We start from the raw sequence: 18,160 nt of genomic DNA on the forward strand, positions 1-18,160 counted from the left end.
TTAGTGCGCCGGTCGGAGAAGAGCGGTGAGCAGGCTTCCCGCGAGCCTCGGTCATGGGGTCAGAGTCGTGGGGTCGGAGGCGGAGGCGGTCCTCGGGTAAGGCTTTCCGAGCGGAGGCCGTGCGGAGGCAGCCGGGGCCTGACGCTAGCGCTTCGATCGGAGAGGCTGTTCAGAGCCAGCCTGAGCCTGAGCTAGTGCTCCGGTCGGAGAGATGGGCCGAAGGCGGCCTGGGCCTGAAGCGAGTGCTCCGGTCTGTTGAGTTCAGACTCTTGGGCCGGTCTAGAAGAAGAAAAGGCCGTTCTTCTGGGCCGAGCCTTGGCGTGGAAGCCGGTCCCCGAGAGACCTCGGGTATATGAACCCGACACATAGATTTTTAGAATCTTGAAATCCAATAAAGTTGTTGGGATTCTTTTTATCCTTATTCTCAAAATCCCTTAGGATCCAAATGTCACCTTACATTCCGTGATCAAAAGTACCTAAGATTCTCTGGTCTAACCTTTATGACTAGAATTGAGGACTAAAATTTTAGACCACTTTACCTCACGTGTGGTCTAAACTTTAGACAGCACTTTAGACCATATGTTTGGAGCCTCAAAAGCTAAACTAGTCTAAAGTTTGACTTTAAACCATACGATCCAAACATGACCTTATTGCACTTGCAACATCTCTTTATGCAGCAGCAACAACAATATCAATAGTTTATATTGTTAATTTAAGCATACATTCAATGGATATTTTAGTTCATGTATTATAGTGACATATGTGGATAATTTAGATGCAAATTAAAGGGTTACTTAATATCATCTTTCATAATTACATATGTAGGTGATTTAAAAGACAATTTAGGGGCTCATCTACATTATCTTTCATAATAACATATATAGATTGCTAGTTGTTTTGTAGGTTAAGGGGTTATTTATGTTTTATTTATAATGGCAAAAGTTGGTAACTTTTTAAGAAACCATAGTCTAGCAATATATCTGATTATCACAATTATCGAAGAATTTATATTTATTGTAACCTTTACTTTCCATCTAATGAGTTTTCGATATGTACTTAGTCGAAACATAAGTTTAAGTTATATCAGCTTTTATCGTATCCATTTATGTGATGTCATAAATCTATATATCAGTTTTGAACTTTTATTCTTACTAATAAATATGCTCGTACGTTGCAACGTGACGTACAACTTATGTAGTTATAAGAATAACTTGAGACTTTAGATTAATCTTGTGTTCCAGTTCATTTTATAATATCTGAATGCATACTTAAATAACTCGTATGAGAACTGATGGCTTCGACATTTATCCAATGATCATGCGTTGCAATTTCTCTTGGACTCGGATGCTGAGGCCGGACTTTCATATTCCGTCTGGACGTGCGCTACACTTACTCATATTTGCACGAGAGACTTGAAGATTTTAATCGGTGATATACACTCTAATTTAATTTAGAACTAGTGTCAGGTTCATGAACCCGGGGTCCCTCATGGACCGGCTTCCCAACAAAAGCTCGGCCCAACAGACGACGTTGCGAACGACGCGTAAACTTCTGGGCCGGCCCAAATACCTAAACGACAGGCCAGAAGGGCGATCCAATCTCCGACCGGAAGGCCTGGCCAAACACCGCTTTCGAACTCTTACCCGCGTCTCCGACCGAGGACGTACCGAACCCCTGCTTACAGCTCTTCTTTGACTGGAGCAGTCGAAGCCGACTGGGACCAACCAATCGGGGACGCCCGCTCAGTGAGGACCAGGAAACGGACGGAGCAAGTAAGGCAGGGCACTCAAGTCAACCGCAATACCAAGGACCGTACCCTGTACACCTACAGGACAGTACCGACAGGACATATCAGAAAAGTGCCCTGCAACCTTCCAGGCATGTCAGAACCCAAGCAGTGTTGTGGGCGCCGACATTTGCCCTGCAGTGTTGTGGGCGCCCGCAACACTCCCATACCAGACGAACAAGGTAAAACCCCTTGCATGCCTCTGGGCATCAATAGTATAGCAGGCACCGATATCTGCCATACCAGAAGAAGACGACACAACCTCCTGCATGCATCTGACATTAACAGTGTTATGGGCACATACAATCATCTTGTACCCGACGGCGTGGGCAACAAGACTTAGTATACATACACTCTCTCTCTCACTTGTAAGGTCATCCCCTTCATCTATAAAAGGGGATGCGCTCTCTCCTAAAGAGAGAGAATCCGTCCACAACAACTCAAACAACACACACGATATGAACGACCAAGGATCCCAATGAACAACAAACGTTCGAACACTTAGCACATAGCGGAGCTCCCATCACTCTCAGTCCTTCAGACCAGAGTTCGACCGGACCTCTTATACCCCTATCTTTCTCCCTTCCGTTTGTAACCCCACAGCAAACTTCGAGTACCTAGGCTCAGGAATAAAGTCACCGACCGACTTAAAATGGATGTAGGGCACATTGTCTGAACCAGTATAAACCATGTGTCATTGAGTGCTAGACCACATCTGATCATAACGTATAGCAAAATTATAAGTATTTACGTGTCGGTCATTTTCTGCACCGACAACTAGACTCCATGTACTCCGTGTAGTGAGACACAATCACACACGAGAGAATTTCTTATTTGACACTGGGAAAATGAGTCGTTCCTTTCTTGGTCCTGAAATTTTCTTCGTTCCCTATTTGACACTCACTTCAACTTTCATCCCTAATTTGACACTACCATCAAATCCATTAGCTAACGGCGTTAAGTGGCTGTTAAAAAGACGTTTTTGCCCCTAAAAAAAGCGGCGAAGCAAATTTGAAAGGGAAAAAAAACCTGTGCCTTTTTTTTATAGCTGGACGCATGCATCAGAGGCGAGCGCAGGTTTTTTTTTCCTCTCAAATTTGCTTCGCCGCTTTTTTTTCTAGGGGCAAAAACGTCTTTTTAACAGTCAGTTAACGCCGTTAGCTAACGGATTTGACGGTAGTGTCAAATTAGGGATGAAAGTTGAAGTGAGTGTCAAATAAGGAACGAAGAAAATTTCAGGATAAAAAAAGGAACGACTCATTTTCCCAGTGTCAAATAAGGAATTCTCCCCACACACAATACTCTAGTTCACACAGAGAATAAGAAACTACCTAAATATGTTTTATTTTAATATTACGTATGGATATATAACATATATGTGCTAGCGTGGTAGCAGCTCATCTATTTGTATGTATATAAAAATAAAAATAGATAAAAAAATCAAGGATCGTTTTTTTTTATCAGAAAGGATCGTATATTAAGAGGAAAAAGAAAGAGTGACCGTTTGGTTTTGGCTAGCCGGCCGTAGCTACAAAGGAAAGCTAGAAAAAACAGAAAAAAAAAAAGGGAAAAAAAAGTACATCAGACTATCTTATATTTTTGTATTTTGATTAAGATTCATATTCCAGTTACTCAGAATTGGAGATATCTAATTGGATTAAGATTTCGATTTACCCGAAATTGAAAAGATCTAATTGATCAGGATTTCTAGTTATATAAAGAGAAATGCTATAGGCAATTTTCCACATTCACAAAGTTAGCTAAGGGATGACAGGACCAAAAAATAGACGGAGAGAAATTTTACATCTTTACTATTAGGTATAGATTAGTTATTGCAATTATAGATGCTTGTGACTTTTTTTATAAATTTGGTAAAAGCTACTAAAAAAATGATGGGTCTGTCTAGACATCTGTTGACAGATTTTATAACCTCTTAAAATCTGTCAGATTTTGGCCCAATGAAAAGTAGTCAGCTCAGCAGAAAAAAAAACTGACAGATACTAGACAAATAAATCTGTCAATTCAATATAAACAGAAAAACAACCCATAACGGGTTTTCCAAACCCTAAGATCCACTAACAGAACACACTACACGGTTGTGAACCTAGCATCAGAGGCGACCTTCTCCTCAGGCTTGTGATCAGCCTCTGTACCAGCATCAGAGGATGGCTGCTTGGCCTTAACCACGTACTTCTGAACCTTCCTCTTGTAGTGGACCTCAGGGTATCCCTGCCTGCCACCATTATTGTTGTAGGAATAAGCTTCCTCTGCCTCTCATGGTACACATATGCACCATCAGCATGAACATCTGACTCACCATCGTGAAAACTGGGTACACTGCCATAGCCATCACTATAATAGCCACCATTGACATTGTGAACATCGGCATTGTCGCTGCCCTGAACACTTTCCCCTATATTGGAGACTTGGGGCTCTTCTGCTTCTTCAGCACCCAGGGGAAATCTATGCTCCAAAATAAAACTCTTTCCTCAACGGCCTCAACTTTGCTTCCTCCTCCCTCAGTTTCTTCTGTGGCTGCCTCAGCTTCCCTTGAGCTCCTCCGACAATCAGCAGGCTTTGAGGCCTTCAAAAGGCAAAAGACAAATAGCAGTGCCAAAAAGCTTAATCAGTAGTAGCAGCAGGCATCAGCAGCTGTCACACAGAGAAAGACAGAGAGACATACACAGAGAGATAAAAATAACTCAACTCTAAAAATACAGCTAATGCCAAAAGAAAAAGAAAAAGAATAAAAATGAAAATGAAAAAGTAAAAAAAAAAACAGAGCAAAAACAAACACACACAAAAAAACCGACACAAACAGAGGGAGAGAGAGGCACACAAAAAGACACACATGCACCCACACACAAAGAACACACACACACACAGGAAAAAAAAAGACAAAAAAAAACAGAGCAAAAACAAACACACACAAAAAGACACACACAAAGAACACACACACACACAAAGGAAAAAAAAAAGCTTATTCATCAAAGCTTTGAGGCCCTCAAAAGGCAAAAGAGAAAAAAATAAGCCAAAAAAAAAACCAATACAAAGCCCAGAAAAGCAAAAAAAAAAATCAACTCAAATACAACTAAATTGACCAATACAACTCAGGACAATACAGTGCTAAAAAAAACTCAACTCAAATAAAACTATTGCTCCCTCACACATTAAATAGTCACCACATTAAAGCTAAAAAATAATGTCAAACATCATGTCAAACCTTCCTTTTTTAATACTACTGTTCTGCTGTGTTAACTGAAAAAGCATATGGATGTAGCATTTGAAATAAAAAATGCAGCCAAAAATGCTAAACACAAGGGATTAATGCAACAGAGAAGAGTACAGAATCCAGGAAGTGATATTCCATAATAGATTCGAAAAAGGAAGGCTTTTGCTTAAAATATGAGGCCTTAATCTCAAAAGGTCTACCTTCTGTCTGAGGGTCGTCAACAAACTTTTCAAGACAATCAACAAAATTTGTGCCATTGAATAGGTCACCACCAATGCCTACAAAAATCAAACGTGCATTAACCAAACAATTACTTGATTAGGTTCGCACATACAAAATATAAAATAATAACAGACATACCGCTTCATATGTCAAGGTATCATAACGAAATAATCTCAATACGCCCAGGCTTGTGGATGTAACCTGGCATGATTCCGATTTTACACTCACCAGGCTTAATGATAACAGGGCAATTTGGCCCAATCAATCGAGTTTTAGACTGCCTGTTTAGTGCATCTGTTATGACGGGCATCTCCTACAGCAGGCAAAGGCCCTCTAGCGGCTAAATTGCCGCACACAGTGGAGGGCCCATGGCCAGGCGCATCCAGGAGTCTATCTATTATTAGTTATTATTATTATTATTAGGGAGTTATTTCTATTTTTAGGTAAAGGGATATAAATAGCTTGTAAGACTTTCACGGGAGATTAAGCAGAAACAGTTATTGTTTCCGGCTTCCTCAGGGAGCCGGGAGAAACCCTAGCCGCCTTCTCTCACCTTCCTTCCGTGAACAGTACCACCGCACGGTAGTGACGGTACTGTAGCGCCGCCTCCCTCTGCCTTCCACCGCCTGCGCAGCCACGGCGCCTCCGCGCCGACTTCCTCGCTCGCTCAAGCCTCGACTTCCCTCCTCCCACTCATACAACCTGAGATCGGTTCCTAGTAGGACTAGGGTTCCTATCACCTTGGTATCAGGGAATTCCAGGACGATGTCCACGACTCCACAGTCCACCGGCGCCCTCATCCCGCCGGTTCCCACCGTCCCGCTGCCGGCCGCATCCTCCGAAATCTCGCAGTCATCCGGCACCGCCCTCACCCTGGAGGGTTTGGCCGGTGTGGTCGACCAATTCGGCAGCAACATGGATCAGATCAGCCGCAACGTGGACGTCCTCAGTCGCAACATGGCCGCCATGCAGCAATCTTTGGCGAGCCTTCTTCCGCCCCCCCCCCCCCCCCCCCCCCCCCCTCCGCCCACCTCGCAGCCGCCACCACCACCGCCCACGCCTACTACGTCCCCGCCAACGAGCTTCTCCTTCGGCATACCCCAGGGCAGCTCGGGGGTTCTCCTGCATCAGATGCGGTGGCCGGCCTCCCCGTCGCCCATCCCGTCATGGGCGCTGATGGGTACGATGCCGCCAATCTACACGTCGGCCACCACCATCACGCCATCTGCCGGGACCGCCCTTGTCGTGCCTCCAGCCCCAAGTGCCGGTACCTTCTACGGCGGCACCGACGGGACGCTGCTGTACGGCGGCGCCCCTACCCCCTCGGCAGCGGGGGTCAGCGGCCTCCCGGAGGACAGCGCGCCCGGCAGCGTCCATGCCGGCACGCACAGCGCGCCCAGCGGCGTCCACGCGGGCGCCCATGCCCCACCGCGCTTCTACAAGCTGGAGTTTGCTACTTATGACGGCGCCGTCGACCCGCTAAACTGGCTCAACCAGTGCGAGCAGTTCTTTCGGGGGCAGCGCACCCTCGCCTCAGATCGCACGTGGCTGGCTTCCTACCACCTCCGTGGCGGGGCTCAGACATGGTACTACGCGCTTGAACAAGATGAGGGCATGCCTACGTGGGAGCGGTTCCGCGAGCTGTGCCAGCTCCGCTTCGGGCCTCCGACGCAGGGCACACGTTTGGCGGAGCTTGCTCGGCTGCCCTTCTCCTCTTCTGTCCAGGACTACTCGGAGCGCTACACAACGCCGTCCTCTGCCACGAGCGCGACCTCAACGCCCGCCAGAAGGCTCAGCTGTACGTGGGCGGCCTTCCCGAGCACATCAGGGTCGACGTGGAGATGCACCACCCGCCGGACCTACAGACGGCGATGTACTACGCGCGTGCCTACGAGCGGCGCACGGCGGCCTTCCTCCCTGCTCTACAGCAGCTGCAGCAGCAGCAGCGGACCGGCCGTGGCCCTCGGCCCGCGGCGGCGGCGACTTCTGCCTCTGCCCCGGTCCAGCCGGCTGCCACTACCGCCCCCGGGCAGCCACGTACTTTTCGACGCCTCACGTCGGCGGAGCAGGTGGAACGGCGTCGACAAGGCCTCTGCTTCAACTGTGACGAGCCGTATGTTCGTGGCCATATCTGTAAGCGCCTCTTCTACCTCGAGACCTCCGACTACATCGTCGACGAGCAGGGGGTCGCAGCTGGGGAGGATGGTCACCCAGCCGACCGTCCGGAGGAGCCGGCCGACCCAGAGGCCCCCGCAGCCACCTCCCTGGTGGTTTCTCTCCACGCGGTGGCCGGCATTCGTCCACCGAACGCCATGCTGTTGCCGATCACCTGCAAGAACGAGCGCTTCCTGGCCCTCCTCGACACCGGCTCCACGCACAACTTCGTCCAGGGAGCTGCCATGCGCCGCCTCGGTCTCTCTCCCTCTGGGGGCGAGCATCTTCGGGTCACCGTCGCCAACGGTGATCGCTTGGCTTGCAAGGGGATCGCACACGGCATGCCCATCCGCATTGAGGACGAGGACTTCGCCGTCACATGCGTCGGCCTCAACTTGGGCGCCTTCGACTTCATCATCGGCTTCGACTTCCTCCGGGCGCTGGGGCCGATCCTTTGGGACTGCACGGCGCTCACTTTGGCGTTCTGGCACGACGGCCGCCGGATCACGTGGCAAGGCGTGGGGGGGGCCGATGGCGCCAGCCCAACAGCAGCTAGCCGCGGTCGCCACCGCCCCCGGGATGCCCTTGCTGGACAGCCTTCTTCAGCAGCACCACGCCATCTTCGACGAGCCGACGGGGCTCCCACCGGCGCGGCCGTACGACCACCGCATTTACCTCTTGCCTGGCACGGCCCCGGTGGCGGTGCGGCCGTACCATTATCCTCAGCTTCAGAAAGACGAGCTGGAGCGGCAGTGCGCTGAGATGCTCGCCCAAGGCATCATCCGCCCCAGCACGTCACCGTTCTCCGCTCCGGTCCTCCTTGTTCGCAAGGCGGACAAGTCCTGGAGGTTCTGCATCGACTACCGCGCCCTCAACGCGAAGACCTCCAAGGACAAGTTCCCCATCCCAGTGGTGGATGAGCTTCTGGACGAGCTTCACGGCGCCCGCTTCTTCACGAAGTTGGACTTGCGCTCTGGCTACCATCAGGTGCGGATGCACCCGGATGACATCAGCAAGACGGCCTTCCGCACACACCAGGGGCATTATGAGTTCTTGGTGATGCCCTTCGGACTCTCCAACGCCCCGGCTACCTTCCAAGCGCTGATGAACGACGTCCTCAGGCCGTTTCTTCGAAGGTTTGTGCTGGTGTTTTTTGATGATATTCTGATCTACAGCTCCTCTTGGGCGGAGCACCTACAGCACATCGGCCTCGTCCTCACCGCCCTCCGCGCCCACCGCCTCCACCTCAAGCATTCCAAGTGTTCGTTTGGGGCCTCTTCGGTGGCCTACCTCGGGCACGTCATCTCCGCGGCGGGCGTCGCCATGGACGCCGACAAGATCGCAGCGGTGGCTGCGTGGCCAGCTCCACGTTCCGCTCGGGCCTTGCGAGGCTTCCTCGGGCTCGCCGGCTACTACCGGAAGTTCATCCAGGACTTCGGTGTCATCGCAGCCCCACTAACGCGTCTCTTGCGCCGAGACGCGTTCGAGTGGGACGACGACGCCGAGGCGGCCTTCCAGGCGCTCAAGGGCGCGCTCACCACGGGCCCCGTGCTCCAGATGCCCGATTTCGAAAAGGTCTTCATTGTCGACTGCGACGCGTCCGGCACGGGGTTCAGCGCCGTCCTTCATCAGGGCGCGGGACCCCTCGCTTTCTTCAGCAGGCCGTTCGCCGCTCGCCATCTCAAGCTGGCCGCCTACGAGCGTGAGATCATCGGGTTGGTGCAGGCTGTGCGGCATTGGAGGCCCTACCTTTGGGGCCGCCACTTCGTGGTGCGCACGGACCACTACAGCCTCAAGTACTTATAGGACCAGCGACTCTCTACGGTACCTCAGCACCAGTGGGTCAGCAAGCTCTTCGGTTTCGACTTCGCTGTCGAGTTCCGCCTGGGTCGCTTCAACACCGTGGCGGACGCCTTGTCCCGTCGCGACGCCGACATGGCCCCAGAGGCCTCCTGCACGGCTGCAGCAGTGGCTGCGCTCTCCGGGCCGACCTTCGTCTACTTCGACCATGTCCGCCGCGCCTCGGCTACAGCTCCGGATGCCGTCCAGCTGCGTGCCCGCTTGCGCGCGGGCGACCTGGCCACCCCATGGCGCGAGGACAGTGACCTCCTGCTGCACGGCTCCCGCGTGTTCATCCCCGACATCGCTGACCTCCGGCACCAGGCTATTCAGCTCGCGCATGGTGCTGGACACGAGGGGATCCAGAAGACTCTTCACCGTCTCCGCGCTGATTTTTTTATCCCCGGTGATCGTTCCTTGGTGCAGGACTGGGTGCGCACATGTGTGACGTGCCAGCGCAACAAGACGGAGGCCCTTCAGCCGGCCGGCCTCCTGCAGCCCCTTGAGGTGCCGTCTCAGGTGTGGGCAGACATTTCTATGGATTTCATCGAGGGGTTGCCCAAGGTTGGCGGCAAGTCGGTCATCCTCACCGTCGTCGACCGCTTCTCCAAGTACGCACATTTTATTGCGCTCGGCCACCCCTACACTGCGGCGTCGGTCGCTCGCGCCTTCTTTGACGGCGTCGTCCGGTTGCATGGGTTCCCCCGGTCTATCGTCAGTGACAGGGACCCCGTGTTTACCGGCCACGTGTGGCGCGACCTCTTTCAGCGAGCGGGCGTGACTCTACGGATGAGCACAGCCTTCCATCCTTAGACGGACGGCCAGTCGGAGGTGGTTAACAAAGTGATTGCTATGTATCTGCGCTGTGTTACAGGTGACCGGCCACGCGCTTGGGTGGACTGGCTCTCTTGGGCGGAGTATTGCTATAATACTTCCTTCCATACCGCCCTTCGCGCGACTCCTTTCGAGGTCGTGTACGGCCGTTCCCCGCCCCCGATCGTTCCCTACAAGCCCGGGACGGCCAATACCGAAACAGCCGACACCCTTCTCCGCAGCCGCGACGAAATGCTCGCGGAGGTCCGTCAGCGGCTCCTCCAAGCACAGCAGCTGTCCAAGAAGTACTACGACGCCAATCACAGGGATGTTGAGTTCGAGGTGGGCGCGTGGGTCCGGCTGCGTCTTCTCCACCGCACCACGCAGTCCCTGGACCCGCGCGCCAAACGCAAGCTGGGGCCACGATGGGCCGGTCCGTTTCGCGTTCTCGAACGCATCGGCCGCGTCGCTTATCGTCTACAACTTCAAGAGGGCGCCCGCATCCACGACGTCTTCCATGTGGGTCTTCTGAAGCAGCACCGCGGCGACCCTCCGACTGCACTCGGCGATCTTCCACCGACGCTCGATGGCCGTGTGCTTCCTGCACCCGAGCGTGTGCTGCGGGCACAGCAATGTCGTGGCGCCTGGAAGCTCTTGGTCAAGTGGCATGGCCTCTCCGACGACGACGCCACCTAGGAGACTCTTGACGCCTTCCGCGACGACTTCCCCGATTTCCAGCTCGAGGACGAGCTGTTTTCGCAGGCGGGGAGAGATGTTATGACGGGCATCTCCTACAGCAGGCAAAGGCCCTCTAGCGGCTAAATTGCCGCACACAGTGGAGGGCCCATGGCCAGGCGCATCCAGGAGTCTATCTATTATTAGTTATTATTATTATTATTAGGGAGTTATTTCTATTTTTAGGTAAAGGGATATAAATAGCTTGTAAGACTTTCACGGGAGATTAAGCAGAAACAGTTATTGTTTCCGGCTTCCTCAGGGAGCCGGGAGAAACCCTAGCCGCCTTCTCTCACCTTCCTTCCGTGAACAGTACCGCCGCATTGTAGCGACGGTACTGTAGCGCCGCCGCCCTCTGCCTTCCACCGCCTCCGCGCCGACTTCCTCGCTCGCTCAAGCCTCGACTTCCCTCCTCCCACTCATACAACCTGAGATCGGTTCCTGGTAGGACTAGGGTTCCTATCAGCATCCTTTACTTTCACCTAAATTTGCAAATGAAACATTGTGGTGTCACCTCATGGAGTTCCATCAATAAAGCAAAATACAACTGATTTATGACATGACTCAATAGCAATATGCAGAAAAAATACCACAAAAGGAATGTCCGCAAGCAAACCGCTCAATGGACCATGGTAGTAAAATATGTGTCTATTAGGACCACCTACATCTATTTACCAAAATTTGAGCCCCATCCTGCACAGAAAAGAGAATAATAGCCTACTACATGTCCGTCTGTGTAAGATAAACTAAGATAAGCATTGACCACACATTCACACTACTGTCTAGTCATTTTGCCAAAAATGATATGGCATTGAACAGATTCTCAGGCTCAGATGACTAACAAAGTACAGAATTACCATGTCATGCTGCGGAATTCCTTCCATAATGCAGACAACAAGGTCGAGCTCAACCTCCATTGTCTCCATTATAGTGGCGGCAGCAAATGGTGGTGGAACATATATAACAGATGCATTGGCTTTTGTTTCAGCCTTAGCTTCTGCTACAGAGTTAAACACTGGGAGCCCTAAATGTTCAGTTCCACCTTTCTTAGGAGTCATTCCACCAACCTGTTACAACAAAAAAGAACTTTAATATAAAAAGAGAGATACACAAGCTACAGGCAAAACATACAAAAATATATGGACGAAATTCTTAATGCTATAGAAAATGAGAACAAAATACTAACAAGTGACATAAATCTCAAGGGAAGGGACGGACAAGCAAGTGCATAACGCCAGATTATATGAAATCAAAGCCAAACAATGGAAGGAGACTGTTATGTGGTTGCTAGGATTGAGAGGAAGAGGCGAGGGGAGCGACGGCGGCTGATGTGCTACAGTTTCCCGTGGTGCTACAGTGTCGCGGGTACTGTTCACGTCCGCGGCGGCTAGGGCTGCAAGGGCGCTGGGGGAGGCCGGCCGCGGGGCTTCGCCCACGGCCGGCAAGAGAGAAGGGATTTCCTTCTAATCTCTTGCTTGATTTTAGATTGATACATCTCCTCTCATTATATAGAGAGGTTTGACTTGGCCCCTAAGCAAGCGACTAATTAACCCTAATGGGCTAAGGCCCAATAGGCCCTTGACTCCTCTAACACTACACCCCACCTGGACATGCAGCTCGTCCTCGAGCTGCAATCTAACGATGACACTAACGATGCCTCCACTAGACACAAACCTAACACCTAAAAATAAGCCTTTTACATCTCGGCTTATTTTATTGACCTGAAGAAGACTACGACTCTTTATTTGTGACTCCTAAAGATACGGCGGGCACCCTCCGCTTGCTGGACCAGCACGTGTGTAGCCACCTGGATCCCATGGAGACCATCGGAACGAGAGGGGTGCACGGGTATGGCCACCTAGAATTAGTGGCAACAGCAACCAGCGGAGACGTGCTCGTGGCGGACGGTGGCGGAATGAGATGGCGCTAGGCAGTGCGTTCCCGCCGGTGACAAGGAGGAAAGCTGCTCCCATATCGCCGGTGCCGCAGAGTTGGAGTTCGCCGCCCACGGAAAAAACACCATGCTTGCGCCTGAAGACAACAACAGGTTGGCGCGGTTGCTGGTGGCCGTTCGACCAGGCGAGGTCGACCGACCATGCTAGGTCGCGCTCCCCTGTGCTGAGGTCAACCGCCGCCAAGGTCGCCTCGTGCATAGGTGAACGCATCTTCTGCAGCCGCCGGCGCGCTAGGAGGCCACGCGCCGCAGCCTGCAGCCGCACCGCCGCAAACACCTGGCAGGCACTTGCCCGCGCAATCGCCTTCCTCTCCGTGAGCTGCAAGGCTGCTGCTGTAGGGACGACTGGCCGCAAACCGGCGATCCAAGCCGGAAGCGGTGGCAGCGACGGCAGCAGCTGCTGCTGGGACGTCGGCGGCGGGTTCGGCTGCGGCCCCAACAGGAACCCATGAATCCCGGCCACCATCTTGCCGAGGTTAAGGACAGCCGCCGTCAACTGCTCGTTCGTCATGACGCCCACGGCGGAGGACGACAGGTGGACATGATCGAACCACATGATCGAACCAGAGATCTCTGCAAGGGCGCTGGGGGAGGCCGGCCGCGGGGCTTCGCCCACGGCCGGCAAGAGAGAAGGGATTTCCTTCTAATCTCTTGCTTGATTCTAGATTGATACATCGCCTCTCATTATATAGAGAGGTTTGACTTGGCCCCTAAGCAAGCGACTAATTAACCCTAATGGGCTAAGGCCCAATAGGCCCTTGACTCCTCTAACAGAGACAAAAACCAAATTGAAGGAAACAACTTCAGGAAAGGCCATGGATAATTCACAGCACGAAAGGGTACAAATCTGACCTGTTCATGTGCTGTCTAAGCATCGTGTAGTATTATCACTACTCTATATCTATAATCACTGACAAAAACATACATGGAAACTGTAAAATAAAATTAGCATGGTCATCTGAACTTGCATGTCTGAACTTTCTGAACTCAAGCAGACTACAAGAAACTGTAACTTTTATGCACAAGCATTTCTGAATAAACTGACGACCATAGTCATGATGACAGTCCTGCCTAGCTAGGTAATCTGTGAGAAAAAGCAGAGGCAAACATAATCTCCATCCCCGCTTGAGCTCCTCACCAAGGTCGTGCTTCACGTCTCAACGTCAGCCGCCCCAGTCAAACGCAGCAGCCGCAGCCACGAGTTGGCGCGGCACCATCGCCATCCCTCTCTACCACACAACCACAGACACAGAGTTCCATCGCTAGCTACCAAGAAAACAACATCTCGAGCCAGATCTACTGCGCATCCACCACGACCGTGACCATCACCGCGCACAGAAACCAGTAGCACCTCAAACAAAAGCAAAATCGCTAAAAAACCATGCGAAGAACAAAATACACTTACAAAAATCGACCGCACGAAGACACTCCTCTGCGACCGTCGGCACGGGGAAGCGGCGCGCGAGGATCCCGCTGAGAACACCGCTCGCAGCAGGCACAGAGGGGAGCGGCGGGCGAAGACAGCGCCTCAACGACAGCTCGCCACAGCTCGGTGGAACGGCCGCCGAAGTCCGACCACCACTCGCTGCGGCACAGGGAGAACCATAGCGCCTGGACAACGCCCCACCCACAGCTCGCCACAACTCAGCGCAGCAGCCGCCGGAATCTCCGCCCCACCCGCCGCGCGTGGCACAAGCGAGCGGGGAGCGGTGCGGCACAGCGGCGTGGCGCGCGCGGCGCAAGAGAGCAGAGAGCGGTGCGGCGCGGCGCGGAGCAGAGAGCCAAAGCGGCGCCTGCGCCACCGCGCGTGGAGCGGAAACGATTGGGGAAAAAAAATGCGGTGGCAATGTTTCTATTCCGCGGACCCATCAGCGTGGCGGCCCGTTAGCGAACCAAACAGCCGCACGAATCTCAAAACAAATCAACGGCCCAGAATCTGACAGATAGAAAATAAGAAAATCTGTTGACAGATAAATAGCAAAATTCAAAAATGATTTAGGACCAAAACAAAATGGCTCACATTGAAATTTGGAACGGGGGAAAGTAGAGCAGAAGTCTCCCACTCTCGTTGCCGCAGCAGTCGAGAGTGCATCCTGGCCAGCGTCTCCCCGAACCTGGCCAGCGTCTCCCCGAAGACTTTGAAATTCCGCGGATGATGTTGACGTGCTCTCTCCGCCGGCTCGCCGCCGCCGCCTTGGGATTGGGACAACGGCTCGTACACGCCGGCGAGAAAGCGGTGGAAGTCCACGATGGTCTTGTTGTCCCAGAGCCGTGCGGGGTCGACGGCGAGGTAGCCGTGGAAGCGGGCCCCGACGATGGCGCCCGGGAAGCAATGCGTCCTCGTGTCCCTGAGCAGGTCGATGACGGGGTAGCCCGACAGGCCGGAGATGACCTCGCGGTACGCGCCGGCCCACCGCGGGCTGTACGAGAGCACCGCGAGCACGACGCGGCGGCGGAGGTGCTGCACCGTCACCCACGACGGCAGGAACCCGTCGTTGAACGCGTGGAAGTAGTTGCCGTTGTATCCCCCCGCCGTCACGACGTGGACCGGCGCGTCGTGCCGGACGTCGCACCGGTGCGCGGCGCCGGCAGCCTCCTCCCCCGGCCGGGCCACACGGAGCTGCACCTCCTGGATATCGCCCATGACCTTGCCGTCCCACTTGCGCGTGTAGGGCCGTATCCGCTCCTCCTCCGCGGTGGCGCCGGCCGCCGGCGGCCGCGCCCGCGGCGGGAACAGCAGGAGCGACAGGGACGCGGCGTCCGTGCGCACGTCGCCGGACATGAAGCAGACGTCGGCGTTCTCGTCCGAGCGGTCGCAGCAGATGGTGTGGTCGGGCAGCGACGAGCACGGGGAGTGCACCTGGTTGTCAAGACGAGCCAGAGCGCCGGCGTTGCCTGCACCGCGCGGCCCGAAGAAGCCGGCGGCCCCGTACGGGACGGGCATGGGGAAGCGCGAAGCGTAGAGGAGGATGCACAGGATCACGGCGGAAAACACGGCCACGAACTGCACGAACAGCCATTTGCCCTTGTTCTTGTCGGCCGCATCCCCCATGGCCGGCGGCCGGCGGCCGGAGTCCAGGCCTGAGGTAGCTAGAAAATCTTTTCAACCTGCTTGCTCGACGAGAGGAACGAACATTAAACATATATAGGACGTGGTCTAGCTATCAGTAAACTTGTGGGAGCGGATAATCCCACAAAAATGAAAAAAAACCCTATTTCTGTGAAAGAATACAAAACATGAACAACCAATAGTTTCTCGCAAGACCTAGGAAACCCGTGAATTCAAGGAGGTCCATTTATCAACTCTAGAAGATGAATTTTGTTAGAGTACACTAAAGACCAGGGTACTAATAGGATGCACAATGAATCCTTCCTAAGGATTCCTCCGGAGGAGCTGGAGCCGTTTTAGAAAAATGGCTCCAAACTGCTCCTCCTACTAAACCGTTAGGCATGGCTCCTCCATAGGAGCCGGAGCTGAAGAGGAGCCCTACCAAACGGGGCCTAACTATGCTATAGTTTGTCCACGTGCGCACCCCATAAAAAGAGAGATGATTAGAAAAATAAATCACCTTCCATTTTTTGTCTTATCTACTGCCATTAGCCTCGACCACTACCCTCGTTGCTAGCGGCAACCTCGTTGCTCAACCCACCCACCTCCTCCCATTGCCCCTCCAAACTGCCTTAGCTAACTGGAGCCGCTTCTCGCCCTTGCCTTGACACCGCGATTGACGGTGCCCTTGCTGCTTCTCCTCACCCCACCGCCCACCGTTGAGTGACTGCTACGCTGACATCCCTTTATAACTGCCAGACACCCCAAATCTCTAACACCTAAGGCCCTAACCCTAAATCCAACGTGCCCCCCCCCCCCCCCCCCGTTTGATAGGAAGAGGGAGAGAGGGAAAGAGACGTCCTACCTACCATCACCACCTCCTCCGCTACCATTAGCGTCAGAGCACTATCGATTCGAAGAGCTCGATCCGTGCCTACATGCTAAAGCTCGTTCACATGGTGATGAATTTGGCAGGGAACACGAGGGATGGGAGGGGGCGAGGATGAAGCGGCGATCTGATAAGTGTTAGTGTTTGGTAGAAATGGCCGACACTATTTTTTTAAAAAAAAACACGAACACTATACATTGACATAAATAAGAGGAAGTAATTACTACTATTAATTATTAATAGTATAACGTATCATGCTAGCTAGAGATACTTATACATGTGGAGGGATTTTGCCTGCTAAAAATGCTTACATTCCTAAGTGGAGGGAGTAGTACCATAATCTTTGTGTTAATTGGAAGGTTGCTAATTAGTTGGCACATTTACTGGTGTATGGGCTCATTGGGGGCTGTCACTTCATTCCCTATAGATATGTTGTAGATGTCCTGGTTCATTCACCCAAGGATGTGAAAATGTATAAAGTTATACGTAAACGTAGCATGAACTTCTGCATAAAGTTTACTTGCAATTTACATAAAAAGCTAGTAAGCTACTATTAACCAACAACAATTTTCAGGAGAAACAACTTGCCAGAAAGAAAACTAGCTAAAAGGAACTGGGAAGATGTTAAAATGTATTGTCAAGTTAATGTCTTCTAGGTCGACTTTTAAAACTTGCAAATCCTTTTATGGCCATGTTCGGCTTACCTTATAATCTGCACTATTCAGCTTTTTTTTTTCAGCCGGGTGTTTTTCTCTCACAACAATTCAGCCAGAACAGCGTTTACAGCCAATTCAGTAAGCCGAACGGGGCCTATAACTTCTGAGTTCCAGCTTCCCTTTTTCCTTTAGGCAACTTAACTGTGTGTGACCAGTTTGTACTAAGGTAGTAACTTCAGTCAAAATATTTAGTAGGGACTTATGTGAGGATAATGTGATAGCTTAAGATTTGCATACAAGAGATTTCTTGTATGAATGAGCTTTAATCAATAACTTGTATTATATCAACAACAATCATTAGTATTTGGTAGCAAATTATTATGTAGAAATTTTACTATCAAGGTTACTTATAACTTGCAAGCACCGTTGCACTAAACTTACCATTAGACATGAATATATTTACAAAATATATACAATGTGGATCTAGTTTTGTAGATCTTGTCAGTCATAGAAAACGCTAGTAACATGCAAATAATATAATATATAGTAGAATGAACTAGTACGGACATCACATGTTTTGACGTCACATGCATGCTAATCTCAATTCTCAACCCCAAAAGCAAGAAAACCAAAAAAAAAATTGGCTCTACTTGTACAATTCATTATAGATGCTTCCTAGTGAGCTGCTTCAGTTGCGGTGGGCTTGATCGGGCCAGGAGGCCGGAGGCCCATCGCCTCACGCGCCCGCGGTCAGTAACGGCCCATCTAATCCACACAGCAGGCCAGCAACCGCTGCACCTGTGGGCTGTGGCTGATCCAACAAACCAACTA

General features: G+C 51.8%; 1 protein-coding gene across 2 annotated transcripts; it reads right to left on the bottom strand.

Moving 5' to 3' along the window:
• Positions 1-3,621: 3,621 nt before the first annotated feature.
• Positions 3,622-16,047, bottom strand: LOC136461942 (xylan glycosyltransferase MUCI21-like). Of its 2 annotated transcripts, XM_066461334.1 has the most exons (6): positions 14,756-16,047; positions 14,141-14,671; positions 11,639-11,848; positions 11,078-11,263; positions 5,219-5,296; positions 3,622-4,370 (listed from the first exon to the last, which is right to left on the bottom strand). In XM_066461334.1, the coding sequence occupies exons 1-2, from the start codon at positions 15,785-15,787 to the stop codon at positions 14,657-14,659; spliced, it is 1,047 nt and encodes a 348-aa protein (XP_066317431.1). In that variant the 5' UTR covers positions 15,788-16,047; the 3' UTR covers positions 3,622-4,370; positions 5,219-5,296; positions 11,078-11,263; positions 11,639-11,848; positions 14,141-14,656. The 2 variants fall into 2 exon arrangements, with proteins under 2 accessions (XP_066317431.1, XP_066317432.1); XM_066461335.1 differs by lacking the exon at positions 11,078-11,263.
• Between the last annotated feature and the right edge of the window lie 2,113 nt (positions 16,048-18,160).

Source organism: Miscanthus floridulus, chromosome 6, assembly GCF_019320115.1.
Source record: "Miscanthus floridulus cultivar M001 chromosome 6, ASM1932011v1, whole genome shotgun sequence".
Classification (NCBI taxonomy): domain Eukaryota; kingdom Viridiplantae; phylum Streptophyta; class Magnoliopsida; order Poales; family Poaceae; genus Miscanthus; species Miscanthus floridulus.